The following is a 20,492-nucleotide window of genomic DNA, read 5'->3' as shown; positions in this document are numbered from 1 at the left end:
TTTATAATGTTTTGCTGGTTTAAGGTTTTGTGATTAGTATGTAGAGTTTTGCAAAAATAGCAGTAATAGCAAACATAATGCCTAAACAATCAGAGAGAAAGAGAGAGAGAGAGAGAGAGAGAGAGAGAGACACACATAAGACGCATGTTACGTGAAGAGCCATATGCATGCACAACACATTCAAAACGATTCCCCTGTTCAGACACACCACCAATTTTGACAACACACATGTGCATAAAGATAATTAAAATGAGCTCCATCTGGTAGCAGGGTGATTAATTTAGTCCCATCACATGGCACAGAGTTTCTCACACACCAGACTCACAGCAGCACTCACCACGTAGACAGGCTATGCTGTGCACATTACAACACATCAGTACAAACACATTTACTCTTCATACAAAGCCTCACTAACTGTTGCATCAAGGATTTCAAATTTAGTAAATATCACAAGTAAATATAACATATCACATAATAAGCATCCTTTTGGTGCTAAATGTTATCTACTCTGACTTGGCACTCACTCATCTCACGGTGGTGTGCATAGTTCTGTCAGTGTTTTACATGCTCATATGTCTCTTACATTTGTGTGCATTTTGTGTGTGTGTGTGTGTGTGTGTGTGTGTGTGTGTGTGTGTGTGTATGTGTGTGTGTGTGTGTGTGTGTGTATGTATGTATGTATGTATGTGTGTGAGTGTCGGGGTCACCTGTGCAGGGCTGAGGGCTGCTTTTCCTCTTGATGCGGTGGCTGTTGTAGGCCAGCCTGCGGTCGTGGCTGTACTGGCCACTGCTGTGCGTGTGGCCGTAGGGCTGCTGCTGCTGCAAGTGGTTGGGGGGGCCGCCGCCCTCCTCACTCTCCTCTGACGAGCTGGAGTAGCACAGCTCCATGTCGGGTCGAGCCCTGGACAGGGACTGGTACGGCTTGTTGTTCATTTGGTTCATCCCCCGTTCGCTCACTCTCACACTCACTCAGTCTCTCAGTCAGTCAGTCACTCACTCACGCCCTGCAGGACAGACAAAGGAAAAGGAAAGAGCAGGAAGTTAGAGCACAATGTAAAAACAACATCAGAAGAAATGACGGCAACACTTTCTTTTAGGGAACATGTTAGAAACTCTAATTTATCTAATCTAATTTATATAATCAAGTATTTATGGTTAACATGTGCTCCCTAAACTAAAGTGTTACGAAATTACATATTTAACATATTGCATCCCTTATCCTTCCTTAGCTGTATGAGCAGACATATTCATCACATCAAGGGGCTTAACACCGCGGATACACACACATACAGTTTAGCTGCAGTAAGTTCATATTTAGTACAACTTAATGCATTTTAATTGTGAGTTCTTTTGGGGGATTCTTGATCCTATGCTACTGTAATAACAGCATAATTATTTCATTGCACTTATACTTTCAGTGCCATTCAGCACTGCATAATAAAATAAAACACAACACATTTGTAAACATCATGAAAAGCCGATCTATTTATATAATCACAAATAAAAACATTATAAGTTAAATAGGCAGGAGCTCATTGGTTGACTTTGGGGTAAAATTCAACACTTTAAGCTTCTTGGTCTAGTCATTACGCAATGTTCACAATAGTGGTCTAATGGTCACATATTAGGCTAGCACAAAGAGCGTTTAAAAGAAGAAAAAATAGGGCATGTCTTCTCTGCTCAATAATGCCTGCACCTGAATACATGCACCTACAATGTGCTCCCAGTGAAATATATCGAAGTTGGTGAAAAGCTCTCCCTGCAGGTACTAGACTGACGAGAACAATGAATGCACTGCCATCATAAATGTGAAACGTGTCTTACATGGCTGGTTGCAGAAATCAATTACACTCTACATTCATACACCAACTTCACCGGAAACATCATGTACAATGTTTTTTTTTTTCTGAGTTACGAAAAGCATAATTCTTCCTTTACGCTCAATAGTATGAATTGTTGATTGTTGACTTCTGGTGTAAGACTCTTGAAAGATCAGCATCACAATCAAATATGTTACACAATTATGAGAACCATTGCTGACCAACCAAGACGTGAGAAGATATACCATGGTGTAGATTTTTTGAGCACAGACTGTAACTACAGCTGACTGCACCTGACCACAAATTACATCATTAACCAAACCCTTGATTTAGTTCTCTGATATCATACCTGAACAGTGGAGGTTTTCAGAAAAAAAAAATGTTTGTTCAAATGTGCTCAGTTTTGTTTCATCAGCAGGCTCTTACTTTAGTCTACTCTGTGATGGGTCCTACTACAGCCTAGTGAGAGAACAAGGGCCCCTGGTGACGCCCTTCAGAATGGCGCTCGGTGGCTCTCTGGATGCCAGGGAGCACTCACAGTGGACCCGCCAGTGCCTTTGTTACCAGATGGCTAGCCACGCTTCACTGTCATGAAAGGAGTGCAAGAGGTAACAAGAGCCAACTGTCAGTAACAAGCTCTGTGTGTGTGTGTGTGTGTGTGTGTGTGTGTGTGTGTGTGTGTGCTTGCGAGAGAGAGAGATAGAGGGAGAGAGAGAGAAGAGAGAGAGAGAGAGAGAGAGAGAGAGAGAGAGAGAGAGAGAGAGAGAGAGAGAGGAAGAGAGAGAGAGAGAGAGAACTCAGTGCTCACTGAGCGAGGAAGAGCATCAGCCGTCTGGAGATGAACACCAGTGACAGAACAGAAGATACTGTCAGTCAACTTCCATTCAGCCTTCCTCTCGCTGTGCACACTGCCGTGCAGTCCAGTCGAGTCGAGACGAGTCCCTGAAGCCACTGTGGAGGAGTGGAATGGAATGGAGAGACTGAACTGCACTGAGATTTACAGGATGTGTAGTGGCCCGTGCACTGGCGCGGCCTGATCCCGTTGTAGCCATCACAAGCAACTGTAAATCGCGTCTGCAGTCGCTGTGATTTGGCATCATTGCCTTTACACATTTACAGCAGGTCTGTAGCTTTCAGGGAACATTACCCCAGTGGAGGGTTCTATTGCTCTTGGAAAATGTACAGTGTTTGTCTGTGGACTGCCTATACAATCTAGCTGACGTTGTTTGTCCTGCCAAGATGCCCCACGGTCTTAGTGCTGTAGTCAAATGCAAGCCTCCAACAGTGCGAACAGAGATGGAAGACCTGACCTCACCCCAGCAAAATGGCAAAAGTAGAGTTAGAAATATTCTGTTCACGTCTGAGGACATTTTCCTCAGTGAACACAATGCTCGGGGCGTGCAGGCTCTCTCTGCATTTTCCCTTGCACAGTGCAACCACTGAAATTAAATCATGAACTTTGACTTAAACTCAAACAACAGCGTTTTCATTGCCTGGGGAAGGGAAGGGAAGAGAAAGCAATGTCAGATGTAAGAAGCCGTATGTGTACACATTGCTTCTGTGTGGACCCACCTTATCTTATGAAAAGGTCTGGAATTGTTTTAGCACAAGTTCACCACATTGGAAACTCAGCAATGACTGCACAGCCTCCTTACAATGTACCCTCACCCATGCTCACATATTCTCCCTTGGAAGGGACCAGGAGATCCACTTTCATCTGATATTTTGGATATCAAACCACTGCAATGATTTGTTTTAAAAAAAAATGAACGAAAGCTGTAGGTTCAAACCTTGAAGTTACTGGAGCAAATTTAAAGGAACCATATGTAAGATTGTGGCCACAACTGGTACTGCAATCACTTTCAAACTAGATGTACCGCAGAGCGGTACAAAATAGGACCGCCGCCCAGTCCAGCACATTTTTTCCACAAAATTAAATCACGCTGAAAGGCCTATATGATTCTAACTGTCTCACTAAATTGCATTATCCACACTCAATTCTCACTGGTATCTGATAGACAACAAGTACCAAAACATGATAAGTTCATAGATTTCACATGTAAAATTCATTTTATACAACCCCACACCCATCTTGCCTGGTCATAATTCTGAGAAATTCTTGAATTGTGTGCATGTGTGCGTGTACATGTTTATGTTTATGTGTGTGTGTGTGTGTGTGTGTGTGTGTGTGCGTGCTTGTGTGTTTGCCTCCGCGTGATGTGTGTTTGTGCATGTGCATGCATGCGTACATATGTCTACTGTGTGAGTATGTGTCATTCGTATGATTACTGTGAATGTATGTGTGTGCGTGTGTATCTGTTTATGCACATGTGTGCACATGGAATGGGTTGACATGGCCCCTTGAGATCAACATACAAAAAAAATGGTCCTCCTAAACCTTACGGTTCTCGAGATATTCACAGAAAACTGTGTCTGCCCTACCCTCCTTTCGGGGAGTGCAGTCCAGCGGGGGGGCTACAGATCAAAACAAAAAACGATGGTTCCATGCTATCCATATGGGGTTACATGCCCACCAAGTTTCGTCTACCCCGGTCTTTCAGTGTCCCGGGAATCCTTGACAGAAATTTGGACATGCAAAAAAGAAAAAAAAGAAAAAATCTGACTAAACCTATATGAAACCAACATTTACACATAATTACTGTAGAGCGGTGCATCCTACCCCCGACTCGAGGTTGCCACCCGGATGCCGAAACACTACTGACTTCGTGATTAGTAGATAGGTAGAGGGTGGCGCATCAGGCCAAAACACAACATGACATGACAAAACACAACATCAACATCAGTTGAGGGCTACAACTTCACTTTTTAAATGACAATATCCTGGCCGGACTACTGTGTTATCAGTGATATAAGCATTTGAAATGAATATGATTTCTTAATGTCTAGTGACATATCAGAGCCATTTTATGATTAATTTAAATACATTTCTTACATACGGTTCCTTTAACAGAAGTGTAATATAATCTTAACAAATGTAATGTGATGCAAATTAACCCATATCCATCACCCTTAGTCACACATTATAGCCTATGTGAATCTTTAGCTAATCCATCTCTCATACGACTTTTACCCTAATTTCAAGCATTTCCACTGAGGATTTCCTATTCGAACGGTCAACATTTACACACTTTCTGAGTTGAATGGAGACTCAGCTACAGATAGGCCTGCTGCCTCCGGTCACTGGCTCTGGCGGTCATCATCTCGGAGCCGAGCAGTGTCTTTGCTGAGGCGCTCGCATGCAGCAGTTAATTTTCTAGCTGAACCGTTCTCACCCTTCACACTAATGAGAGCTGGTGTGTCCACTCTACTCCCCCCATAGGTCACCGCCTGACCAGACACTCACTTAATTACCTGCACAAGAGTCCTGGCTGGCTCGCCATGGACACAGCGGAACCACTCACCGCTCTGCCGTTTTAGACCTGTGTTGACATTGTCTGGCCGCGGCTAAGTCAGACTGCTCTGGACGTTGTTTCTTAGCATCTGAGCTACAGTATACTTTGGCATTGGGGACATATGAAGAGGCAAGAGAAGTTATCAACAAGAGGGATCTCCACTTAATCTATCTGGTACATTGCTCAGAGGGGAGCATAGTAGCCCCCAGAGGTGAGGCATCAGAAATTGTATCTGGGCATGGCCAGAGAGAAAATGGAGGAGAGGCCTGAAAATGGTTGAGTCACAAGCAGATGATGAGGACTGCAGGCTGGCATGGTGGTGAGGAGTGTCAGTTAATGCTCCTTGTCTCATGTCAGAGATGAAGCTGAGAGAGGTAAAAGCATCGACCTTGGTCATTCACTCATAACACACTTACATAATACACACTACGCAACCCGAGTTTCTATTCATACACTAATGCTATTTTTGTCTGTTATACCAATTAAGTAAAGTAACATGTGGCTGGAAACAAAGTATAGTTCACAAAACAATTGCAAACGCAGGACGCAGGACTATAAATAAAATAAACATTCATTATTAGTCAGTAAATGATTTTGGAGCATCTGCTAAATACCATACACATAAAAATGAGTTGTTTATTTGTCCATTCTTATCTAGTAGCAAAATGACACTACTGATGCCTGTAGACTACTCATGGATTTACCGTGAAATGTATCTAATAATTTCTTTGCAAACAAATTATAGAGACAGTGAAGCTCCTGCATGAAAGAAAACACCAATTTGATTTTAATTTAGATAACAATTGATTTCAACACCAAGATTGTTTACTATCTGCCAATTTCACAAGTCTATCTGATAATTAGTAAATCTCTTACAAACAAATGCATGGATTGACATCAAGACGTTTCCATTTCATCTTTCAGCAAACACCTCACCGTCAAGGCACAGTGCTAGATGAGACTCACAGTCAGGGTGCGATTTGTGTAAAAACCAGAGGGGGGGATGAATTTGAATAAGTTTGTAAACCCCCCTCCCACCCCCAAAAAAATGAACGAACGATTTATAGCCTAGCAGGCGCGCCTGCAGGTGTACGTGCGTACGCACTGTGCATACCATCAGGCTCAACAACGAGAGAAAATTTCCCTGTGTGCGTGTAATGTGTATTCACACCAAATTGGCCCACCATACCTTCCCAACTATGCACAGTATCCCATTAGCTGCCATCAGGCTATTTACAATTTTCTATTACGTAACTTAGTGAACACTTATCAAAATTAACGCGCACACATTTTGTTTGAGCAGGAGGCACAATACGCATGCAGGCACGTAGGTTACTTGTTTTCTTTTACTTGGCTATCTATCTATATATGGTTATGAGCACACAATGTTGAGCTAATTCACTAATTCAATACTCATGATGGATCACAAGTTTAAACAACAGAAAGTATGGAGGCAGCAAAGCTAGAGGATTTATTCCAGATGGGCAAGAACAAGGTAGGCAATTGGTGTGCTTGTCAGAACGATAGACTGCATTACAGCTGTTTAAAGCCAGACGTCAAGAACAAAACAAGGTAACTTTAGCCTGTATAGGGCTGTATAAAGTTGTCCAAATGAATAGGTCATAGTAGACGTTGTTGTTGTATTATTGCATGTGGATGTTGTTATGTTATGTATATTGTTATGTTTTTTTTTTGCGGGGGCGATGGGTCGGGGGTGCGTGCCATAGCATTAATTCCTGCAGGCGCCCCTAGCCTAGTAATGCCATGGCTAATAATAGCCTATATTATTTTTGCCACCTTTGTAACATTTTAGTTTTAGTTTACCGTGGTGTATGACTTTAAACAGCGAGTGTGCTTGGTATGATGCATCATGCATCAGCTTCTCTAATGCAGGGTAGAACTACGTTTTGACAAGCATACAAATTCACCTTGTTCTTGCCCCATCTGAAATGACTCATCTACTTTTGCTGCCTCCATCCTTTCTGTATTTGTTGTGTAAAAAAACGTCGTATATGATGGCACTGAAGTCTTAAGTTAGTGAATTGGCTAACAGTGTTAGTTGGTAACCAAATAGCCCACACAAAAGTTGAAAAAATAAATGTGCTTATTGTAGCCTACAGAAAATAAATAGCCTATCATACTGTCAGTTAATTGCCTACAGTGCAGTGAAGAGTTTGGAGAGTAAAGTTATAGGGCAACTTGAAGTTTTATGAAAATAATTTACGAACCAGAACATAAAGACCATGAAGCTTCTATTTCTTGCAGCTGTTAAAACACCCGCTAGATAGTTTAAATACCCACCAACATTCATTTTTGCAGTACAGATTATTTCTAAAAGTTATTTGTCTACTACTGGCTGATTTATCAAACGAGTGCTTTCTCGTTCTTCCTACGCAAACTACAGGTGTTTCGGTAGAGAGCCATTGAATAAGCGATGCCAAGCAATTTCTGTAACACTTTTTGTGACATTCAGCAAATATATCCTCATTTAATGTAAGTTCCTTCGGACAATAGGCCTACGTTCTACTCTACGTGCAGTTGTCCTCCATCTCAATTGCATCAGTTTTCTAATTTTGAAGGTTCTAAAACATTATTATGCTCCACTGAATCCTTCTCGTTTTCTTTCATTTGTCCAGCTAACTTTTCCATTGAACCTAGCCATTTATGATGGATTACACACTCGACATTCTGAAATGTCCTGCACGATCAAGGCCAAATTAAGTTATAACGCAGCCACTGTGTCAGCAGCATGAGTGCTGACGGTGACGGTGCGTTTCTGATGTCAGATTATTATGTAGGCTAGCATACTAGACTGTTCTCACGTTGCAGCGCTTTACTTATATGAAGTAGCATTAATCCCCCCCCCTTTACTTATATGAAGTAGCATTAACCCCCCCCCCCGACGATAAAAATAATTTAGCAGAGGTAGGAATAGGAAAACCAGAGGGGGGGAAATCCTCACCATCCCCCCCTACAAATCGCACCCTGCTCACAGTGACTCCTCTCATTCCTCCTCTCCTCCTAACTGGGGGTATTTTAAGTAGCCTACATGGTTGACACATCTGGGTAAGTTCACTCACAGTAAGTGGTAAACCTCCTTAAAGAGGGGCTTTTTGACTTTTTTTTGTAAGGGGACTGAAGCTATAGGGCTCTTCTATTAGAATATTGGTAACACTTTATAATAACTACACACAATTCATCATTTATTAAGCCTTTGTTACTTATTAGTTAATGGTTTGTTCACCATTAGTAATTTCTTGTTCATACATAATTTATCATCAGTTAAGCATTTGCACAGACAGTTATAAATAGTTTGTTCATAGTAAATAAGCCTATATCTAAAATATGTTTATACATTATTGGTAATACTTAATAAATGATGCAATAATATGTTTTTGATTAAGTAATATTTCCATTATTTAACAGTTGTTACATACACATGCACTAATGATTAGTTAGGGTGAGGATACATATTTTATAAACCACTTCCTAATACTATAATTAACTAGATGTACCGCAGAGCGGTACGAAATAGGACCGCCGCCCAGACCAGCACATGTTTTCCACAAAAATAAGTCACGCTGAAAGGCATATATGATTCTAACTGTCTCACTGAATTGCATTATGCACACTCAATTCTCACTGGTATCTGCTAGACAACAAGTACCAAAACATGATTAGTTCATAGATTTCACATGTAATATACATTTTATACAACCCCACCCCCATCTTGCCTGGTCATAATTCTGAGAAATTCTTGAATTGTGTGCATGTGTGCGTGAACATGTTTATGTTTATGTGTGTGTGGGTATGTGTGAGGGTGTGTGGGTGTGTGTGTGTGCGTGCATGTGTGTGTTTGCCTGTTTATGTGCCTGTGTGTGTGCATGTGCATGCATGCGTATATATGTCTACTGTGTGAGTATGTGTCATACGTAGGATTACTGTGAATGTATGTGTGTGCGTGTGTATCTGTTTATGCACATGTGTGCATATGGAATGGGTTTACATGACCCCTGGAGGCAAACATACACAAACAATTGGTCATCCTAGGCCCTACGGTTCTCAAGATATTCACAGAAAACTGTGTCTGCCCTACCCTCCTTTCGGGGGGTCCAGTCCAGCGGGGGGGCTACAGATCAAAACGAAAAGCGATGGTTCCATGCTATCCATGTGGGGTTACATGCCGGAGACAGTTTTCTGTGAATATCTCGAGAACCGTAGGGCCTAGGAGGTCCACCTTTTTTATGTATGTTGGTCTTAAGGGGGCATGTCAACCCATCCCATTACCACTTATTTCATGTATAGCCACCTAGTTAAAAATTAAAAGCAAAAATTAGGTGTTTTCAACACAATATCTCTGGCTGACAAGGTCAAAACTGCACGAAATTAAAAGTGTAGGATCATTATGACACCCTCCGAATGCATGCCAAGTTTTGTGTACTTTCGTTCATGGGGGGCCTTACAATAAAATAATTTATGTGTACATTTAGTGACGTACACCAACAAGGATTCCGGGACACTGAAAGACCGGGTACACAAAACTTGGTGGGCATGTACCCCCCACATGAATAGCATGGAACCGTCATTCTTCGTTTTGATCTGTAGCCCTCCCCCGCTGGACTGGACCCCCCGAAAGGAGGTTAGGGCAGACACAGTTCTCTGTGAATATCTTAAGAATTGTAGGGCCTAGGATGACCAATTTTTTCCGTATGTTTGCCTCCAGGGGTCATGTTAACCCATTCCATGTGCACACATGTGCATAAACAGATACACACGCACACACATACATTTACAGTAATCATACGTATGACACATACTCACACAGTAGACATATAATGCGCATGCATGCACATGCACAAAATACACATACGCAGGCAAAACACACAAGCACGCACACACACACACACACACACACACACACATAAACACAAATTTGTACACGCACACATGCACACAATTCAAAATTTTTTCCCGTCATCTACTCCCTGAATTTTTGGTCATTGATACCCGGGACACCGAACCACCGGGGTACATGAAATTTGGTGGGTGTGTAGCCCCACTAGACTTTTACAGAAAAATTTCCTAGGTAATGTTACCGTTAAGCGTTGGTTGAGTGATGGAGGCATTTGATTGATTGCATTTGTAGAAAACTATAAATGCGGTTATATCAAGCAAATGTATAGCAGCACTGTTTGTATCTTCGACTGTCATTTATTGCCGTGCTACAAAATCATTCTGTGCAATGGAAGATTTACCAACGTTACACTACACCGGTCTGATACAGTTTTGCCTATACATGCGTGAGACTGAGGCAGCCTGTTTATTTTGTTTTAAGTGCGTGCAGGGGTGTGAGAGGGGAATCGATGTGCTTTGATTACAGCTTGGTAGTTGTAGTCTGTGAAATTAAAAAGCTGCGGTGTGTGAAGTATCCAAACAATGACACCTTCATTTCATTATGGCTGCTTTTAGCAACACACCTTAAGCTACTGTGTAGTGGGTCCCATTTAGAAGTGGCTACTTCATGGCGCTTTCCTTGACTCATGGAGCTGCGTGAATGTTATTACAACTTATGACAGTTTAAGTCCGGCTTGATACTGTAAGGCGTAAGCCATTGGTTTCAAAGGAGATTTTATTTGTGTCGCCAGCATAGCCTATTGACAATTTATGTTGTAAATAGGCCTACCTTATAATCCTACCTGTAGCTTAGGGAAGCTAACAGCTTTCTATTAGGATCTAGTTTGTTAGTTACCGTTTTGTCATAACTCCCTGATGCATTTTTGCATTTAGAATAGCCAGAGCGTGTATATCTCAATCGGAAAATTAAACAATATCGGGTGCCTATGGACTAGGCTGGGTGAACCCAGCCTGATCTGCCCGCTATTTATTTTTTGATTTCTTAAAAGATTGAGCTTGGTCTGATGAAAGCCAGACTAGCCATGGACCTCAGTTAAACAATGCAAGGGAACATGAATCAGCCTATATATTTGCCGCGAACAATAACGGACAAAAGCTCTTCAACTTTGGCCCGTTAAAATGTGTATGAACAGTCTAGCGGCGACGCATTTCATCAAGGCCCATTTGGACATGTCAGTTATTTGCACCACTGGTTAGATGTAAAACAGCATTTCGTTTCAGACTAGGCTACTGTTACTTAATTTGTGCATTAACAATAACGTTTCAGACTACTGTTACTTAATTTGTGCATTGACAATAAAGTGTTACATGAACTAAAGATGACTAAAATCTTATGTAGAAGAAGAAACATTCACAAAAAATCCATCCATCCAAAAATGACCTTTGTTTTTGATAGCTGTTGAAAACGGCATGGAACTGACAGAGATGTTTTTTGTTTATAAATACATAAAAAATAAATAAATAAATAACATTATGCTGATACCTTTTGCTTTTCCCAAATACAATGTAGCCTACAGGTGTAAGTGACCTTTCATCAATCCAGTTGCAATGGATGAACTGTGATGAACTGCCCTACTTGTGATTGTTTAGAGATTTTAAAGGTTTTATAACAATGCTACATCTTCTTTGGCTATTCTACAATCTATTCACCTTTTCAGCACCAGTAGGCTACTTTCTGTGCAGCCGCACACACACACTCAGGCATGCCAAACAAGCATACACAAAAGTTTCAAGAGTGGGGGATGGAGTAAAATATGGAGACAAATTGAAGTGTGATTTATTTTCGCGGAACGGATGTACAGGACTGAGCGGCGGTCATATTTTGTACCGCTATGCGGTACATCTAGTTAACTCAGGAGTTACAAGTGGTTAGTTAATGATATTTTGTGAGCTCATCTAAAGTGAGGACGTTTTATGCCTTGCAACACATTTGCAAATGTGTTATAAAGTTTACTCTTGCATTTATTCATTTAGCCGAAACTTTCACCCAAAGCGACTTACACATGTCAATAAAATTAAAGGACAAGGCCACTTTGGTGGACGCCGGGGCTTGAACCCCCAACTTTATGGGTTACTGCATGTTAACCCAGATTACAACAGTCAATTCAAAAATATAATATAGATATATGCGTGTTTACTATGAACAAACCATTTTTAACTGTGTGTAAACATGATTTACAGAGGAAAATTAATGTAGGAATAATGCTTTACAAACGAAGAATACAGCATTTAATAATAGTTTACAGATGTTTAATAAATGCTTAACAGTGTGTAGTAGAAGAAAACAGAATTCTTGCATAGTTGTAGGGGTTTCTGTCTGGGCCAAGGTAGTGTAGTGGATAAGGAGCTGGACTAGCATGAGTAGCCTGAACAGTTGGGGGTTCGATTCCCGGCTTTCACTGTTATGTCAATGGCCTTCAATTTAATAGACATGTGTACGTTGCTTGTCTGCTAAATGAATGAATGTGAATGTAATCTTTACAACTCATTTGAAAATGTGTTGAAAGGCATAGAAAGTCCTCACTTTAGATAAGCTCACAAAATATCATTAACTAACCACTTGTGACTTCTGAGTTAAACATGAATTATAGTATTAGGAGGTGGTTTATAAAATATGTATCCTCACACTAACTAATCATTAGTGCATGTGTATGTAACAACTGTTAAATAATGGAAATATTACTTAATCAAAAACATATTATTGCATCATTTATTAAGTATTAACAATAATTCATAAACATATTTTAGATATAGGCTTATTTACTATGAACAAACCATTTATAACTGTGTGTACAAATACTTTATTTATGAGAATTAACATAGGAGCAATGCTTTACAAATGATGAACAAAGCATTTTGTAATAGTTTGCAACTGGTTTATAATAAGAAAATTATTTCATTTATAAGTGGTTGTTTCATTATTTATTAATAAATGATGAATTGTGTGTAGTTATTATAAAGTGTTACCAGAATGTTTACCACTTGCTTGTAGATAACCTACCCAAATGTGTCTCTAAACCACATATTTGAAATACACTATGTTCAGTAAATTGTATCTCATAAAACATGTTTTCTGAGCAAGTTCGGCAGGAGACCGTAGGAATGATTGACAGCAGCCTATATATTTAAACCTTCTTCACCTGTCCACCACATCACACGCTCCGGTAAAGCAAAGTATCCCAAATCCACCCCACTGTCCTCCATTTCACCAGTAGCTCTAAGCTCACATCACCCTTTGTTCATAGCGAGTGTCAGTGGCCAGCGCTCACACAAAAACTATGGGCATTCCAGGACCACGGACAGCTACCGTGCCAGACATGCCTACCGTCAGAGCTCCTAATCAGGCATTCCATTGGGCAGCTAAACTAGTGAATCACCTTCTACCCCCCGGCCCTTTATGGCCCTGCTGAGAATACCACTTCAGTTTCTCATCTCTTCAATCAATCATCAGGTACCGGTAACCAATCCCAGAATGTCCACCCAGACTACACATATGGCAAATCACACCTCAGAGTCAAACAACACCTCTATTACTAACTCTGTTTCTTCTGACCTCCGTTACAGACTGAACGCAGGGAGGGAGTGGGGGGGCACAAATGTGTTAGTGTGTGTGTGTGTGTGTGTGTGTGGGGGGGGGGGGGTGATCAAATGCTGGAGACATACTGTATCATTGATTTAGCCTTGGATCGTGAACGCCACACATTCTCCCTAATGGAGTCTTATGATCACTGTCTCTGCCTTCAGCAAAAGCTATGTTGTCTGCTGGGCTGCACACAGACACACACACACACACACACACACATACTCACACTCAGAATTTATATTCACCTGCTGGCATCTATAAAATCAACTGCAGCAAATGACAGATATGACAAATCGTGTGCTCATTAGAGCCAGTACTTCTGTGACACATGGAGTTAATAGCCTATTAATTGATGGCTGACAAAATACCTCGGTTAACTAACTGGACGACGGCAGGATATAAAACACTGTGGCTGTTTACATTCCAGCCCCTAGCAAATGACCTGTGCGACCCAGCTCCCACACAAACACACACTCATTCCCCATCTACATCTTATTAACGCAGTAAAATGCATCCATGAGTGAATACCTGAGGAACATCATTATGGCAGGACAAACTGTTTGGTATTCTTTGCCAGTGTAGAGAAACTCAAACCCATCCCCAGTGACGAGACAAAATGCAGATTTAGACTGCTCTCTTTCTCTCTCTCTCTCTCTCCAATCCTCTCTCTCTCTCTCACTCTTCTTTCCACCACTATGCTCAAAAGAATAGTTTTAAATTTGCAACCTAAGATATGTAAAGGAAATGTGCTAGTGCAGCAGTGCCTTCTTTAGATGCATCTTCATCTCTGAGTTTGCTCTGCATTTGTGCAGAAAGAAAAAAAAATGTACCAAGGGCAGAATGTTTGAATCACATATGGCTCTGATTCAGATATGCCAAAATAAATTCTTCGGTTTGATTAATGCTAGACGACGGATGGTTTCAGATGCCATGGGGTAGAAAACCCTCTTGGCCGCTCACACGCACATGCACACACAAACACACACACACACGCAGTAGTAGCCACCAGAACACTACTAGGCAACAAATAACCACAACATCTATATAATATATCAATTATATTACTCATAAACAGACATGTATGAAACAAAATAAAACTTTTGGACTTAAACCTGAAAAGGTCATCCATTGGGACAAACTTTGTCAATATGTTTGATATTCAACTTTCTTAGGCAAAAACCAATAAAGTCAGCAAATGTCATTAGAGTTATAAAAAAAAACAAGAAAAAGAGTGGGAGAGAAAATCCATATTTTTAAAAGGGCACATGAATAATTAAGCTCTGGCAAAATGCACGGCTTTATCTCTCGTGTGATCTGAAAATGGTACAATTTAACGGCAGCTTCCCTAGAATAACCCTGTTATCACGGCTACCCACGGGGAATACTAATGGAGTGTGTGTGTGTGTGTGTGTGTGTGTGTGTGTGTGAGAGAGTGTCTGTCTGTCACTCGCTCCCCCGTTGCTTGGGCTTCTTCTCCACTCCATAATAATTATGGACGCTGGTTAAAACCGACTGTCCGCTCGGCGTGGACGCGAGGGAAGCACTTCGAGCAGATTTCCCCCACAGTTGGAGAAGGAAGCACTCAGAGGCTCATGAGAAAAGAGACACAGAAGAGCAAGTGTATGTCTATCGAACTTGCTTACACACATGAAGACTCACACACACACACACACACACACGACAAACACATGTAGTGTATGCACACACACACACATACACACACACACACCAGTAAACACTCACAAAGTGAGCGGAGGGAATGAGTTCAGTGATCAGTGGTGCTGAGTGAGTTTTTAATGAGGTGATTATGATGATTATGCTAGTTGTGAACACACGCATCATCCAGTGGAGACAAGGAGGGCAAAAATGACCCGAAGAAGACTAATATGCTCATTATGTTTCAGCCCTGTGTATACCTGCACAGTCTGCATGCTGCCGGTCAGCTCACAGTGCTTTACGGGAACTGTCAGGAGGCCCTTATTCAGGATAAGTATCATTGGTGACATGCTAGCTACTTAGTCTCCATGATGACTGTAGTCCAGAAAATGGTAACAGGTCACCAAGTGATGTTTTCACAGCAGCTGCAAAATAGCAGCAAAAAGACACAATTAAGACGGTTACTTGGACCCTTGCAGTGGGGAATTGATAAACTGAATCATGTTGAATAAATCTTTTCTGTTTCATTATTTCTGTTTTTGAAAGCTGAATTCTTTTTCAACTGATCTGATTGAATGGTCTGTCCAGATTAACTCAGATCCTGAGCAACTCAGTGATCCATCTAAGGTTGTTTAGTCCCTCTCTGGCCCTAATTGATCATGTGGTGAAATCAGATGTGGCAGAATCTGACATTTGAACACCATGTGCTAAACATCACCGCTAGGAAAGGTAGCTTTGTTATGATTCGCATTCGTGTAGCAGTAGCCTGCAGGTCCAGTAACTGTGAGTGAGTAAACCTCATGCCTGTTTCCCTAATTTATTTGTAGGGCAAAGTGCAAACGTTGGAGAAAATAAAATAAAAGAACTGTTGCATTTAAAGTTCTGAGTGTGCCTCGATACCTTCTTTTTGTCAAAGTACAAATCTGTCAGGAAGCAAAGTTCTTGTGCATTATATACTGCTATCATATGGCATAGGGAAGCATTGAACTGAGCGATTCAATGTCTTGCCCATGGTGTTAAATTAGCATGCTGATTTTGTCTACAGCAATTTCCTGTTTGTGTATAAGCCGCAGGACAGTGTTTTATGCCAGTTAAAAGAAACAAAACCATATTAATACCATATTAACTGCCCCCGTGTATTAACCTCATAGCTGAATGATGATTTTGCAAAATCAATGTATAAGCCGCGGCTAATAGTTGGGAAATTACGGTAGTTATTAACTTACATATGTAAGATTGTGGCCAAAACTGGTACTGTAATCACTTTCAAATTACTGTAGAGCGTTGTATCCCCTCCCCCTCCCCTCTGACTGGCAGAGCTGGCAACCTAGATGCCGAAACACAATTGACTTCGTGATTAGTACATAGGTGGAGGGTGGCGCATCAGACCAAAACACAACATGACATGACAAAACACAACATCAACATCAGTTGAGGGCTGCAACTTCACTTTTTAAAATGACAATATCCTGGCCGGACTGCTGTTGTCAGTGATATAAGTATTTGAAATGAACATGATTTCTTAATGTCTAGTGACATACCAGAGCCATTTTATGATTAATTGAAATACATTTCTTACATACGGTTCCTTTAACTTAGACTTTGCATTTTGCCCATCGATCAAATTAGGGCCTCTGGATTGTCTGAAAAGTGAATTGGTTGTAGTTAGTTAGTGGCAGTTCCTAGAGAAGAAATGCTGGATGAACCTGGATTACAAGGTCTTTTGGAGTCCTTTTTTTCTTCAGATGTAGTTGTAAAGAGCAGAGTAGAGTAAAATGTAGAGTGAACCACCACAGCTCTACACCGAAAACAATATTCTGATGGGTACAACTACACTGCCTGCCTTCATCCCTAGAGCATTTGGAGGAAATAACCTACGAAACCACCCAATTAAAGACCTCTTTTCCCCAAAACCATAGTGCTCTTGTCTGGATCAACAAAATAATGTTTAATGCTTAATTGGAAAGCCCGTCCGACACGCAGCTTAGATGCATGGCTGGCGACATATGTTCAAAGAGCAACTCGCTAGCACCGTAATGTTTAGCTGAGTCATAACACCAGGGAGCCCAGGAAAAGCTCCTCAGTGGCACATGAAAGCATTTAAAGCTCTAAATGATTGTTAGCTAGCCAAATAACCTAACACACAAGTGTTTGAGTGACTTTAATCATATCGTGTCATACAGTACTTCTAATCCTTAACCTTACGAGACGAGGTCAAAAGGGCACCCTCCCAAAAACAGGCAGTAATAGCCATAAACATCCGTCCATGACATATGAAACACAACCAGTGAAATCTGTTCTGTATCTGTATTATCAGTTAAATAAAAACTGTTGCAGTTGCACTAAAATTCCTGGCATTTACACACAACACTTCATCGTGTCCTAGGGCTTCTTGATAATGGCAACATTTTGAAAAAATACATCCAAAAGATAATTCACACGGCAACTCAAGGCAAAAGGAGAGAATTGGTATGTAACTGAATGCAGCAAAATAACCATTATATTTTGATTATGCTGTTTTCATAATCCTTGGAAGTAATTGATTCGATTAATTGTACAGCCCTACCATGTCCTAAGACAGTGACCTTATATGGGCTGTGTTTTGGAGCCATACGGGCAACTTTCTGTGAGTCATCAGCAAAACACACCACCATTATTCATTCATATTCATGAAACAGAATCTCCGCCTTGACCCCGCATAGAGGATCACGTGAGGAGTGAGGACGCAAACAGCTGATACAGAGCGAGACAGAGAGAGAGAGATGGAAAGATGATGTGAGAGAAGAAGGGAGGCCCTTGCATGAATCCATGCTCCTTCCAAGTAATAATTAATGAAAAAGAAGAATGTCTGCTCCTGCCTTTCTTGCTACGTGGAGTAGAAACTTAAGTGGCTTTTTTTCTGGGAATCCTCCAGGCATTCATCCGTTTCCCCCGGGGAGGATCAGATACAGCCGTCTATCTGGTATTGCCATCTCAAACAGGAAGTCATACCGCAGAAAGATCTGTGCCTCTTCCTGAAGCCGATAGTGGAGCACTGTGCACGCGGCACGTGGCAGGCTGTGCCTGACCTGCAGTGGAAAGTGAATCCATGCTACAATTTTTAGTTCCGACATGTAGTTGCGGAGAGGCATCTCTGTGATAAAGTGAAGGAAGAACACTTGACGACGACATGCTATCTGCAGCGTTCAGCAAGAGTATATTTATAAGATTATACTCCTCCATTTCAATGAATTTTCATAAATTATTTTTTTACATTTTGTTTTCCAAGTAATTACAGTAGAATTGTAATTGTGTATTGTTGTTTGATTTATCTTTATTCAATCAAAACAACGCCATTTGCAATTTTGTTGATATTACTTGAAATACACAATTAAATTACATGACTTTTAATTTTTTTTAAAAATGGAGATCTAGCGTTTTGGAACCAAACTCTTTATTTACTTCCACCTGGCAGTGCATTTACTCAGTGCAGGGGGCATTTACTCAGTACATGGGGCCTTTACATCCATTGGTTTGTCAGGTATTGACACGTGTACTAAACCGATTACACCTATGGTGTATTCTAATTTTAACATGTTCTATGATGTTATTTTCTTTCCGTCTCTTCTTGGTATGATGTGTGCGGTACGGTGTCACTGACATGACATCATGTTTTAGATCCAGATTTAGTGCTATGAAATGATGTCTTGCGGAGATTGCGAACTTATTTGGGATCTTAAGTGAAGCTGCAGCTGGCACCTTGTGATAAAGTGCTTCACAGCTCAGAGTGTTAATGTCAGAAATATGGCATTTTGGAGCTCTATCCTATCATAGTCAGTCTATCGAAATATGTCACAGTGACAAATGAAATCTGCTTCTTTCAGGCCAAGAGGGACATAGATCATTTATACTCACTTTTTGAGTTTGGAAAGAAATAACCCATTTTCAAAACTCATTCCACATAGGTAAACACCTACTCTGCTGAGCCTATACATAATGATAAGCTTTATCTTTCAGAAATTGCTCGGCTTCTCCGATGGATAATTTATCAGGAAACTGCTCACCCTCCACCCCCTCCTTTCATCTCCATCTGAATGCACACACACACATACACACACGCCATATACTCATACAGATAAAGGAAAATGATATGCAAAAAAAGGGAGAAAAAATCGGTACCCAGAAAAACACAAAAGTCAAACGTAGGTCAGCTAAGAATATTTCCTTGCTCTCGGCTATTTTGTGTTTTTCTGCGAGAGCAAGTGTCTTCCTGATTTAGGCGGTCTGAGTTTTGAGCGGGGGCTGGAAGCAACGCTTCGCCTGATATCATATGAAGGTCACCGCTGCGGAGACAGGGGTCTGAGCAGGGGCTGCTGTGGGGCGGGGGCATCGGGGAGGGATGCCAGCGAAGCTGAACTCCACTCCAGCACTTACCACACCAGCGATACCATTACCCCCAACCACAGAGGTGTCCCTCTGGCACATCAGCAGCTCATAAAGAGGACCATACTACACACACCATCAGGGTTGTGAAGATGCTATTTCATCTGGAAAGTCCGGCCCCACTGCCCCTTACCACTTAGTACTACAGTCATCCACGGCATGTTAGCCTCTGACACTTATAGCCCCCTGCCCCTGTTATAGCCACCATTAAAATGTGCACCAAATGTATTGCTGTTGAACCAGTGATCACAGTTCCACATTACCGCTCGTTATAAAATATTTAAATATAAATAAAAAAAAATGATTTATAGTACATCATGTTTTGAATGTGAATACGGAAAGATAAGAGATTGAAGTGGATTTATTCAACCTGAAAGGAATGAAAAAAAAATGCATTAGGTCAGCTAAAAGAACATCGAAAAAAAAACAATACATTCTAAAGAGGCATGATTTAACACCAAGAGGCTGGTCATTTTTGAAGCAATATCATGCAAATTGCTGGGCTCATAAGAACACTGACTGCCATATGGCATTTAATAATTACTACACAATCAAGGAGAGTGTTATCTGCCAAGAACCACCCCTTTGATGAGACTTCTAATTACTTAAGCAGGGTCGCCCTAACTGTGTCTCCTTTTAACAGGTTTGCTGAAAATCTCACCTCAACCATCAGCCACAGTCATT

General features: G+C 41.1%; 1 protein-coding gene across 1 annotated transcript in view; it reads right to left on the bottom strand.

Moving 5' to 3' along the window:
* Positions 1-20,492, bottom strand: part of tenm1 (teneurin transmembrane protein 1) — a 180,394-nt gene that overhangs the window by 140,820 nt on the left and 19,082 nt on the right. Inside the window, 1 exon segment of the mRNA XM_048234047.1 lies at positions 708-1,004. Coding sequence (XP_048090004.1) covers positions 708-942 — 235 coding nt within the window. The 5' untranslated portion in view covers positions 943-1,004.

The sequence above is a fragment of the Alosa alosa genome, chromosome 2 (genome assembly GCF_017589495.1).
Source record: "Alosa alosa isolate M-15738 ecotype Scorff River chromosome 2, AALO_Geno_1.1, whole genome shotgun sequence".
Lineage (NCBI taxonomy): Eukaryota > Metazoa > Chordata > Actinopteri > Clupeiformes > Clupeidae > Alosa > Alosa alosa.
The sequence above is the reverse complement of the archived record's forward strand: the minus strand, read 5'-3'. Positions and strand labels throughout refer to the sequence as shown.